We start from the raw sequence: 12,569 nt of genomic DNA on the forward strand, positions 1-12,569 counted from the left end.
ACTACCCAAGGTTGCGATTTTGAAGGCGAGCAGAAAATAAACAACTTGTAATGATGGAAAGTAAGATTTGGTTGTCAATGTTTCCTCACTCATGACAGCCGGACGTCCGATTTATATAGCAAGTATTCTTGGGATTCAAATGCTTCGACTCAGCTCCACAAATACATCGTATATTAGACCAGTGCCAGCCCCCGACCCCAGGCTTTACGGCATGAGATGAGACCTTTTGTAATCTCGCAAGCTTGGCATCTCTTATAGACCAATTTACCTCATTGTCGGCTTCTGACTGGACCCGGAATTAGGTAAAAAGGTCCGAATTTAGCCTATGTACTCTTACAAGACAGGTTTCTACCAAGAGCACGGTCTTGTTGTTAAAGCTGAAAACGCCTGAGCTCAGGAGGAACATCATCATCTGAAACGAGATCGACATACCATGACTGGTGTGGCAATGCCGACTGATCTCCGCCATCTTTCAAGGGGTGAGGGTTGCAATGGTAAGGAGCGGTCAGAGTCTAGGCACGGTAAGATTGAAAGACAATCCGTGTTAGCTCAAACCGGGCCAACTATCACGGCGCAAGACGTTGTATTTAGTTCGGACATTGGAGAAAGTCCGACGGTCCCGGCTAGCCTGGGGCAAAGACCCCGGGTCGATGTGATTGAAGAGGCGCCACAGATGTGACATGGGAAGTCAGGCAGGCTCAGAAGCGAAGGACGGTTCAAGTCGACCCACCGAAAGCATTAATGCTGTGACTGATATTTTTTACTCCTATCGCTCAAGATCTTATAAAGGTAAAAGTTATATTAAATAAGACTTTATAAATAAAATACCTAAGTATTAATTTATTATAATTATTAAATTTAATTATATTTAAATAATAATTATTAAAATAGTATTATTAAATATATCAGTTATAAATAATAAAGTAGTTTATATATATTATAAATAAACTTCTATTATTTAAAAACCTTATTTAATATAAGTAATTATAATAAAGATAAAAAAGTATCTAATATAAATTAAAAGACCTTAATTTATATATTAAAAGAAATAAAGTAAATAAATTAAGATTATACTTTCTATCTTTAATTACTTATTTATAACTTTTATTTCTTTTTAATTTAACTTTTTATTAGCTAATATAATCTACTTTACTAACCTTAAATTAGGTAATAGTATTATTATTATTATATTAATATATCTTTCTCTACTAGGTTTAAATACTTAACCTACTTACCTTAATTATATATTTAAGTAGCTATTTATTATTAGAAGGGGCTACTAGTTATAGCTGTATAATTAATTAAAATAATATTTCTATTTTTAATAAATTAAATTACCTTAAATATATTAAGGCCTTTAATACTATAGCTACTAAGGTATTAAAGGGTTTTAACACCGCCTTAAGCTTTTAAAAATTAATATAAAAAAAAGAAGTATATATATCTAAATAACTTTATAACTATTATATACTTAAAAGGTATTTTATTTTATTTTAAAGTATTTTCTTAAGTTTTAAGATTTAATAATATTATATAAAGCTATATAAACATATTAAGTAGTAAAATATATTAATAATATAATAATAAATAAATTAATTAATTAGTTAATTAGCATAAATAGGATTTCTAAACTTTAACCCTAAAGAAGTATAATTAATATTAACTTATTTATAAAAAAGTATAAAATATAAAAGTTATATTAACTTTAATAAGTTTTTAAAGCTAATATATTTTCTATTAAGAAATATTATTTAAAATATACTTATATTTCTCTCTCTCTTTTTAACCTTTATATATCTTTTTTATTATATCTCTTTTCCTTTATTTCTTACTTATTCCTAGCTAATAAGAGGGCATATTAATACCTTTTATTAGGCTGTAATTAATTAAAGGCAGCCTTAAGGCTATTATATATAGCAGCTTATAATTGCCTAGTAATAGGCTTATCTTATAACTATTATTTAGAAGCTGCCTCTAATTATCCTACTAATAGGTAATAGGCTTAATAAGATATACTACTTATGCTGTTAAAATGCTAGGTAATATATGGTCTAATAACCTATTTGTAGAATTGTTATTAGTATATACTCTATAGATAGGTTGTAAATTCTCTAGCTCAGCACGTCCTGTGCCCCCGTAGGGGACGTCGGGGACCTTCAGTGCCCAAGACCCTCCGGACTAAAAATATACATAATATAACATAACTGCCATATTAATATCCTGTCTTTATGCGGTGTTGTCTGAAGTATCTATAAGAGTTCTTATTCAGTAAATGAGTTATGCTGGGCCGTGATCAGCAAATATGTAGAAGATACTTGTCATGATGGCGTTAGAGGGTAGGGTTAACCGGTGGAGCGCTTTCTTCTCTTTGGCCTCTTTCCAACCTTGCTTCAAGCTCCAAATTTGGTTAAGCAGGGAGCGCAACGATTGGGTTCGTGCGTTGGCAATGCACGATATTTCGAAAAGTGATTCGGAAGGACAGAAGACCTGCATCATCTGGATGCTCGGCCTATCGATTCCTGTTTCGAAATTGTAAGACTCAAAAGTTCTAGCCGTACACCACTACAATCCCTGCTAGTCAACTTCTGTCCCCAAATTGCACGTTGAGGTCATACATACACCTTTACAAACTCCCCCGACACAAGATCGTCAAGTCCCATCGAAAAGACTATAAACTAGGACTCGTGCAATTATCATAGGAGTAGAAGATAAAATACTATTAACTGAATTATAGCTAGAGCTAAGAGCGCTAGAATGCCAAATAAATATTTTAGCAACGTCTATGTAGAAGAGTAGGAATGCCAGTTTGGCAATCACAGAATAACATCTTCAGCATCAATGAAGCAATTAGTCACACTATGTATCCATATGGAACTCCTGTTCTTAGCGTCACCGCCCAGCCGCAAATGTCCAGGTCTCCAGCGGCATCCCGGGCGCCGCACTTTTAACACCCCGACTCGGGGTCTTTGCCCCATGATAGTTAGGGCGATATCCATCAGTCGGACCTGTCGGACTTTCTTTATTGTCCGAATCATCGGACAACTACGCTTGGCGCCAAAATCAACGGGCCGGGCTAGGGCTTAATATTCAAGGCTCTGACACCCTGTGGTATCATTGGTTCGTGTTGAGTAATATCCTTAGATCTGCCATACTATATCCTTAATATTACCTATACCGAGCGGTCGTACACTTGTGCTTTGAAATCAACCCTATACTTTGCCAAAACCTTCTTAAAGTTAGCTGGGGGAAGGGAAGTTTAAATAGCGAAGCTGTATAACACAGAGTCTGGGCCCCAGGCTCACTAAAGGAGATATATATACAACATTGGAGTCGAAAACCCTCGACGTTCCATCTCCTCTCAATGATCTCAAAAAGTCGTTGAACTATGAAAAAGTCAGCCATGATCCAACTCGTTCATATCTCGCTCATCTTCGTCTTGCTCGGACTTGTTTCCGGAAGTACAACATCAGACTTTAATAAATGGCGGCACGGAAGGGTCAAAGTCGACGGTATCGGCCTCCATTTTCGATATGCTGGAAGTGGTCCGCCTCTCGTCCTAATCCACGGCAATCCGCAGCATAGCGTGGGTTTCAGTTCCTACTTTCGTCTACTTGATTACTAACTCAACAGAGCAGTTGACGTGGCGCTTGCTGGGGCCGCTCCTCGCAGATAATTACACAGTCATCACCCCAGACAATCGCGGTATGGGCGACAGTCTGCTGGCCCTTGATAACGACTACTCAGCCGAAGCTATCGCGCGGGACGTAAAAGGCATACTCGACTACCTCCAAATCAACTCTACTTATGTCTTTGCGCACGACAAGGGCTGTGGTCCCGCGGTCGCGCTCGCCGCTCAAAATCCCGGCCTCGTTAGGGGGATAGGACTTGGAGAATATACCCTGCCTGGATTTGGTTACGAGCATATTTGGTCACCAACTTATGAGTGGAACATCAATTCGAACTGGCAACTAGCGATGTTTACCATTCCCGAGCTAGCAACTACATTCCTTACCGGCCGTGAAAAGGAACTGCTCACATGGTATTTCTTCCATGCCTCATATGCGGGGGCAAACGTGATTCCCGAAGATGTTCTCAACCAATATGTCACGAGCATCAGAAAACCTGGTTTCTTGAGAGCGATGCTTAGTCCCTTCGCAGCCTATACAGTCAAGGCAGACGTAGCGTTCTTCAACAAAACTCTACGAGGAAAACCTCTTGATATTCCAGCACTTGTGTTGGGTGGCGAGGCCAGCATTGCACCCGTCGGACTTTTACGAACGCTATGGGGACCAGTTTTGACAAATGCTGTTTATGATATCATTCCAAAAGCGGGGCATTGGTTTGCCGATGAGAATCCTGGATGGGTGGCTGGCAAGATTAAATTTTTTTTGGAAGGGCTCAGACAGAACGTGCATGTTCCAGCCGTGGACTTGAAGTGGATGGATAACTCCATAAACCCTAGCTTAGGCTTGTAATTATGGCCTCAGAGCACACACGAATAGACATCCCTATAATTAATTACAAGTTCAGGTATGCTTGTTTTTAGACATTTATCTATAGGTACTTTACAAGGTGAGTTGAAAAGCACTTATCAGTGGGAATGCTTATTAGTCTAGTGTTATATTATTTCAGGAGATACTTAGTATTTTATAAGTTTTCTATAATATAGGATTTTATATAATATGCCTGCCTATAATATTATAAGTTAACCCTTAGAGTTATTATACTAATAGGTTAGCTTATATTTAATTTATATAAGAGTTTATAATAGTATTATTAGATTATGAATTAAGTTATATTTATTTCTAAGGTTAATTTATATTTTATAAAAATATAAGTTTTTAATATTAAAATTAAATAAAACTTAAATAAGATAGTTAATAAGTAAGTATTATAAAAGGTAAGTATTATACTTTCCTTTCTTATATTATATTTATTTTAATTTAAGTTATTACTTTTTTATTAATTTTACTTTATTTATTTTTATATATAATATTAATTAGTTATATACCCTTATATATATACTTAATTAATAAAGCTAGTTAAAGTTTTAAGTTAATTTAGCTTTTAGTAATTAATTTATATAAAACTTAACTTAATTTCTTTAGTATAATTATTATAATACCTAAATAAATAAAGACTAAACCTAATAATATACTAAATATATTATACTTAGCTATTAATAAGTCTTACTTATTAATATATAAGATTTATATATATAATTAGATATAATATATATATAATAAAGATTATTAAATTTAGAAACTAAAGCTAGAAATTTAAGCTTTAAGAGGTTAAAGTTATATTATATTTATATATTATATAATAATAATTTTTAAACCTTATATTTACCTTATATTTTTATTTACTTTTATATAAAAAGAAGTAATATATATAAGTATATTATTATAACCCTAGCGGCTCTATTATATATACCTTATATTTTCTACTAATTATTATTAACCCTTATAAAAATAAATTAATATTAAGACTCTGTAATTATAAATAATTCATTATAATTAGTATTACTTTATTATAATTATTACTAATCCTATATTAACCTTACTAATTATTATTATTACTTATTAGTATATAAATTATATTTATTAATACTTTCCTAGAACTAAGCTTATTAGCTATTAATAAGACTTCTTTATATTAATAAGCCCTTAAGGATTACTTTAATGTAGTTAAGAGAAAATAATAAGCTGTTATAAAGCTATTTATACTTAAGTAGTATAAATACTATATGGCCTACTTTGCTAAATTCTAATATCTTATATCTAAGATAAAATAAGATAATAAAGCCTTAATAGAGATATATTATAAAGGGTTAAAGGAAAAGGTTAAGAATAAGTTATACTTAGCTAATAGACTAAAAGGAGGTCTAATAGAGTATATTACTATAGTAATTAAAATTAATAAAAGATAGTATAAATATAAAAGAGAGAAAGTAAATTATAAATACGGAAATACTTTTAATATATATTACCCTAACTAGTGATATAATAATAATAACTAGGATAACTCTTAAAACCAAGGATAATAATAAAGTAACTAATAAAATAATATTATATATAATATATAGCTAGGACTTATAGCACTTAGAGCTATTAAGCCTGGTAATAACTACTGCTAATAAGATATATTTAAATATAAGTATTATAATTATAACTAATTTAAATATATAATATATAATTACCTAAAACCTAGAAGAGCTAAGGATTTAAACTAAGGTAAGTAAACCCTAGGACTAATTAAATAATAAGACCCCTAAATAGCTATATATACTTAAATACTAAAAATAACCTTAAGTAGTTATAAAATAGTTTTAAATTTTATAATTAAGTTTATAAAACCTAAGCCTAAGAGTTATCCTAGAAGATAACTTAGGGTATTAACTAAAGAAGAAAAATAATAATAAAGAATTAAAAGAAATAAAGCAAATAGTTAATACTATTATAAATATATATAAGACCTAGAAAATAAGGTATATAAATAATAGAAGTAATAAAAGAAAAGATAAAAAAAGAAGAAAGATATTAAAAAGGATAACCTTAAAGAACCTTAAACCCTTGGGGTAATTATAAAAGGAAAAATAAGTCTGCCTAAGAAAGATAAATAAGTATAATTATCTAAGGCAATAAATAATATCCCTATAAAAACTATTATTTAATAAGATAGATTAACTCTTATAGTAAATACTAAAAAAGGTATATTATTAAGTATAAAGCACCTAGGTTTACTCAGATAATACTTTAAAAGAAAGAAGAAGTAGTTAAAAAGGAATAAGAGGTAAAAAGTAAAATATATACCTATTACTATTAATACTCCTAAAGTATAAGACACAGAGGAGGTATAATATAATAAGCTATATAATACCTTTGCAGGGAAGATAAATAACTTAAGAATAGGTAGAAATAACCCTGTAAACTACTATATAATAAAGTTAGAAAAAGAATATACCTATTACCTAAAGATAGGTATATATAAGGGGCTAAGAGATATAAAAATACTAAGGAAATTAAAGAAATATATATTAAAGTATATTACTAATATAATATTATAAATCTATTATATTAAGAATAATAGTTTAATAAGAATAATAATATTAGGATATTACTTATAAACCTAAATTATAAGGATATCTTATAGATATTATACAAATATTATTAATATAAATACTACTCATAAAGTAAAGAAGATAATACTTATTTCTTAGTAATAATACCTAATATACCTAATAATAATTTATATTATAAATAGGAAATATATAAATACTTACTATATTACTAGTATAAAAATTTTAAAGTAATTATACTATAATTTAAACTAGTATACTACTAATAGATCTATAAGATAAAAAAACTACTAAAAGAGATTAGGCACACCTAGTAGCTAATTAAAGTGGTATATGTTCACGGCCTCGGTGTAGAGGCCATTGATCTGTGTGCTTGGACTCTTTTAGTAGTAGGCGCCGATGACACAAACGAGGTGCATGAAAAAAAGCTGGTGGCCGGGCAGAGACATATCAAGTACGACGTAGGCGTGGAACCAGTCGTTAAGCTCCGCTTGCCAAACTTCCCCTTACAAAGTGCCAGTTTCGTCTCGACGAGCGCAAGCCGTGCTTCTAGGCCTTGAACGTAGTACCATGGCACGGACGCAGTGTCTCGAGCTTTTCTCTCTTCTAAAGGGATTTATTCTGTTCTAGATCAATCAAAATCTTCGCATTTGGGTAATGTACGGTCACATTTCCTCTTGCGCTTTCGGCAGCGAACACAGGTGATGGCAGGCATCGTATGCAAGGCAGGGCTGCTATCAGGCATTGTGTGCTATAAATTGCCAGATTAGAGGAGGGAGCTTGGATTGTCACATCAATTTTCATCCTGGTCGATAAGCAACCTGAATCCATCGTAGTTTTTACCTCCAACAAAGAGCGCCGAAGTCTGTCCAAGCGGGGCACACATGGCTTTCCCCTCTAATTCACCCCCAACAGCAATGCATCCATGAGCTCACGGCGGTGGAGCCCGGCCCTGAGAGGCTAGCTTCTCCAATTACCCATCTTCAGAAAACACACCAAAGAATGGAGCTTAATTATGGATGTGTGGAGCAGGAATTTGCGATATACGATTCCAAAACTTATATATATAGAGAGCTTTAAGGTGTATATGTATTCAATAAACATTCTCAAACTCATTCAAAGAAACCGCTCGCGATCAACCGAGCATGATATCTCGAGTATCTGGGCCCCCTCCACATGGAGTATACGCTCCAGCCATTACCTTTTTTGATGGACAGGAAAACATCGACTTTGACAGCATTGCCAAGCATGTCCAACGACTTCTCAAAGCTGAAATCACCGGGCTGGTAGTCCACGGCAGTAATGGCGAAGCCACCCATCTAAGCGACAAAGAACGGGTAGAAATCATCTCGTACATTCGGTCCACGGCCAACCTTTTCGAACGACAGACGCCAATTATTGCTGGGTGCAGCTCCAATAGTGTGCGCCAGACACTAGAGCTTATTAGTCAAGCTCAACTGGCTGGGGCAGACTACGCGCTGGTTCTTCCACCTAGCTATTGGGCAGCCGCCATGACAAAGCCTATTATTCAATCTTTCTACAGAGATGTATATTCTTGACGTCCCCTCGGATAACGTGACCTTGAATAACCCGTGATAGGTGGCCGCTGAATCAAAGTTGCCTATAGTTATCTATAACTTCCCGCATGTAGCGAGTGGAATCGATGTTGATTCTGATCTTATCGTCGAGTTGGCGAGAGAGCTGCCCAATATTAGCGGTGTCAAGCTAACCTGTGGAAATCTTGGTAAGCTTCAAAGGGTTACTGCTGCCCTTACGACCGAAAAGTTCTCTGCCTTTGCAGGCAAGGCAGATTTTATGCTCCCGGGCCTGGTTTGTGGCTCAGCAGGTGTTATCGCCGCCCTAGCCAACGTGGTTCCTAGAGTCCATGTTGAGCTATTACGGGCCTACTCAGCAGGTGACTTAGAGCGAGCAGCAGCGATACAGAAAGGTCTTTCTAGTGCCGATGCCGCTTTGCTAAAGTTTGGAATCTCGGGTGTTAAGACATCCTGCCGCAAGTGGTTTGGTTATGGCGATGGCCGGGTGAGGCGTCCTCTTCCAACTGTAGAGCTCTCAAGCATGGATGGAGATGCAGTACAGTCAATTGAGCGGCTGATCGAGCTGGAAAATTCTTTGGTCAGTGGAAGCCCCAACTTATAAAAAACACAGGATATGAGCAATAGAATTGGAATCTTAGATGGCGGTCGTGCTGTACTATGTCGATGTGTGTCTGTTGTTAAGTTGCTCCCATCTGGTGCATGTCATGAGGATGAATCTGTTACAGGAGACTTTCCAACGGAAAGCTCCATTCGACAAAGACTTGATTTGAGAGAGTCACCATGGGAGGGCTCTGAGTGAATAGACACTACTGGAGACAAGGTAACGAAAGTGTACAAGCCGGCCAATTTCTCGGCTGTCAACCTGATGACGACTCACGCCATCCTCTAAGAACTTTGCAGACTACAGCTACTGAAACTCAAGGACCGTTCACTCCCTTACCATCTTGGTTTGAGTCTGCGAAGGGGTTAAGTTTTGTCTCTCTAGACAAAAGCTTGCTCTCCAAATACTTAGAGATGGACCCTCCTTCTTGCCAGCATTCTCTTTACGGACATCTTGAAGCATCTAGAGAAATACGCTGTTATAAAACTAAATGTAGATAAGATTCATCCCTACAATACTCTAATCCGCCTTATTAAAGCTTCACTTTTTGAAACTATCTTTAAACGGAGGAGCTTTGAGAAGGGCGTCCTAATGATGGCAAGCATACATTTAGTCATCAGATATGGCGATACCATCTTTGCCACGACTGTAAATATCTGCATTATATAATCCATTGGCTAAGGCCGGGTCTTCTGCACGATGTATAATTCTTTAAGTAGCATCGACATACGATTCAGCGTCTTTAAATGCATTATTAAGACACTGGTGACGGTCTAAAGGAAAGTGATTAGATGAGTTTTAGTAAAGCAGCGCGCCCATACCTATAGGGAACTATTAGATAAAAGAATCATGTAATAATTATAAAGATGCACTAACTCAGCAATAAGGAGGATATTAAGACGGGTAGATTGATGGTAAGCTATATAAATAAAGCCAGTAATATATAATACTTACTTAATAAGAGGTATTTCTACCTGGCTAGCAAGTCAGCCAACATTAATATCTTAAACCAGCTTTATAGCCCTGCTCGGTGCCATAATTATTAGGAGACTAGCCATAAATCTTATACCTAAAGCCATGCGATAAGCTAGATAAGGCATAATGGGCAACCTTTCCTTCTTTCTGGGCAGAAATTTGGCGTCAGACGGACGAAAGTCGACACCTAACCCAGAGCCAGTGCGAGCTGAGCGCCAGTCAAATTTGCAATGACGACGGGAAAATTAAGCCGAGAGGAGAGTTGAGACGGGGAGAAACAGAAACTTACCAACTATTAACACTGCAGTCAATCACCAATAACAAACAGCTTCAAGTTGACAGACCATGCTTTAGCTGCTGAAGATAGGATGCCGAACACTTGAAGTCGGCCTTCAAGCAGATCTATGAAGCGGAGTTAAGCGAGGCTTCAACGAAAAAGACTTAAGAAGAGGCTTTCCCTTATATAGACCGGATCAATGCGGAGGAATCGTAAATAGCTTAGCGTACCTGCTGGCCCGATGAGATTCGTTCTCCCGACCGTAATAAAATCTATCTATCTACCATCTCATTATATCGATCCTTGCTTATTACGATTAATAAATGAACTCTCCTCCTCCTCAGCAATGGTATCCATCACAAGAAGATCTTGTACTAGATATCAATATCTGGGCAGCAATCGGAGACTATAAACTTATAACCTGAAGAACAACTACAAAAAGGTCTGGTCGACTTACAATTACCTACGCGTGTAATTAATTTCGCACTAACTGCCAATATTCAATAGTAGCCAAGGTTAGGCTCTTCTGAAGAGGGAAAGAAGCTGTTATGTTGTAATCCGTTGATGGCTGCAGACAGGTCCCAATCATGGGAATAGTGCTGTGGCTGCCAGGGTGGTTCACTTTCTGCGGCTAGTTTCTGTGAACTCGTTGATTAATCGATCAATTTTTCTTCCCTACGCATGCAACCCCCAAAGAATATCGATCTCACGCATGATTAGCTCCGGCGCGGTCATCACGAAGTCGTGGCTGCCAGGCAAGACCTTCCACATTACGCGCTCCTGGCCTCCGAGTAGTGGCAGCCCATTCTTTTCGTACCACGTAGTGTTGATAACCTCGTCTGCATCACCAATTATTACAGCTGTGCTGCCCACCTTTCGCTTCCCTAACGCCCGCCAGACCCGATGCTGATCCGTCAAGGGCGAGAATCGCGCACAGGATGTAAAGGCGGGGACGAAACCGCGGTGATGCGCTACTATCCATGGCATATACGCAGACACCTGCTCTTGAAGTGACAGCTTGTTGACGCTTGAACTAGCTGTCCAGAGATCGGTAGGAATCTTATCAGTCTCCTGAGGTGAGCTATGTTGCTCTTTTACCCCACCGCTGTTCGTAGTGCTTTGCAATTGAACACGCATTAAGGCATGCAATACACGCTTCGGTACAAGACCTGACTTGAACAGGAACCAGAAGGTCAAGCCTAGATCGGTTGAGCGGATGAGTCCAGCTGGAGCGAGCAGAATCAGGCTCGAAACCATGTGAGGAAAGTCGACGGCAAAAGAGGCAGCGATGGCTCCACCGAGTGAATAGCCAATTAATCTTAATGAGTTTGAACCTGTCCATGAGAGTGGAGAAGAAGCCAGCACGAGTAGAACCTGAGTTGTGTAAAGGCGAATGTCGTAAGGCAGGTCGCCGACGCCATCTGAAAACCCCCGACCAAAGAGGTCGAATAGCAAAACCCGACAACCGCGGGAGACTAGAGCTTTAGCTATAGGACCCAGTGTCATTGCACAAGTGGACATGCCATGTATCAGAACGACTTTTGGCCCTGTCTCCGGTCCCCATTCGTAGACGCGGATGGAGCCGTACTTAATTTAATGAGTATGATGAACATCTAAGGTGGAGGACATGGACAGCTTACTTCGGTTTCAACGTCGCGGGCACCCGGAAAGAAGTCAGGCTGGTAAGGTAGGTTTTTAATTTCCTCTTCGGGGAGAGAACGACTAATGTGGAGGGGGGAGGGTATTATCTGCGGATCAGTTGGATACAGAGTATAATAAGCAATGAGAAGGAAGCAGAATGTTGTAAAGGCTGTGAGGGCAATCAACGCAACGTGCTCCATTTTGATTAGCTCCAGAGAAATACGTTTGTGTGCCGTAACAGAGGCAGTAAGTCACCTTTAAGCAAGCAAATGATACATCTGTTGTGGATATTCGGCATTGGATGAACGGCATCGAATGGCCGATCCTGCAGCGCTAGAAGTAATTAATGTAACCAACTAGCTGGAAGTGTCGGGCCAAAACAAACTTTCTGCAGGGATAATAGTGCCACAGGAGACGGATAGCACGGCAGTACGTAAC

At 37.2% G+C, this 12,569-nt stretch overlaps 3 protein-coding genes across 3 annotated transcripts; 2 read left to right on the forward strand and 1 right to left on the reverse strand.

Moving 5' to 3' along the window:
• Positions 1-3,400: 3,400 nt before the first annotated feature.
• FOBCDRAFT_146491 (putative hydrolase) lies at positions 3,401-4,475 on the forward strand (the record flags this gene model as incomplete). The annotated part of the gene is made up of 2 exons (XM_054707307.1): positions 3,401-3,583; positions 3,636-4,475. The coding sequence occupies 2 exons, from the start codon at positions 3,401-3,403 to the stop codon at positions 4,473-4,475; spliced, it is 1,023 nt and encodes a 340-aa protein (XP_054563282.1).
• Positions 4,476-8,226: 3,751 nt separating this feature from the next.
• FOBCDRAFT_265129 (uncharacterized protein) lies at positions 8,227-9,407 on the forward strand (the record flags this gene model as incomplete). The annotated part of the gene is made up of 4 exons (XM_054707308.2): positions 8,227-8,628; positions 8,681-9,214; positions 9,276-9,302; positions 9,363-9,407. The coding sequence occupies 4 exons, from the start codon at positions 8,227-8,229 to the stop codon at positions 9,405-9,407; spliced, it is 1,008 nt and encodes a 335-aa protein (XP_054563283.2).
• A 1,758-nt stretch (positions 9,408-11,165) lies between these two features.
• FOBCDRAFT_191551 (Alpha/Beta hydrolase protein) lies at positions 11,166-12,331 on the reverse strand (the record flags this gene model as incomplete). The annotated part of the gene is made up of 2 exons (XM_054707309.1): positions 11,166-12,077; positions 12,131-12,331. 2 exons carry the CDS (start codon positions 12,329-12,331, stop codon positions 11,166-11,168), a joined length of 1,113 nt encoding a protein of 370 aa, XP_054563284.1.
• Between the last annotated feature and the right edge of the window lie 238 nt (positions 12,332-12,569).

The sequence above is a fragment of the Fusarium oxysporum genome, chromosome X (assembly GCF_013085055.1).
Source record: "Fusarium oxysporum Fo47 chromosome X, complete sequence".
NCBI classification, from domain to species: Eukaryota; Fungi; Ascomycota; class Sordariomycetes; order Hypocreales; family Nectriaceae; genus Fusarium; species Fusarium oxysporum.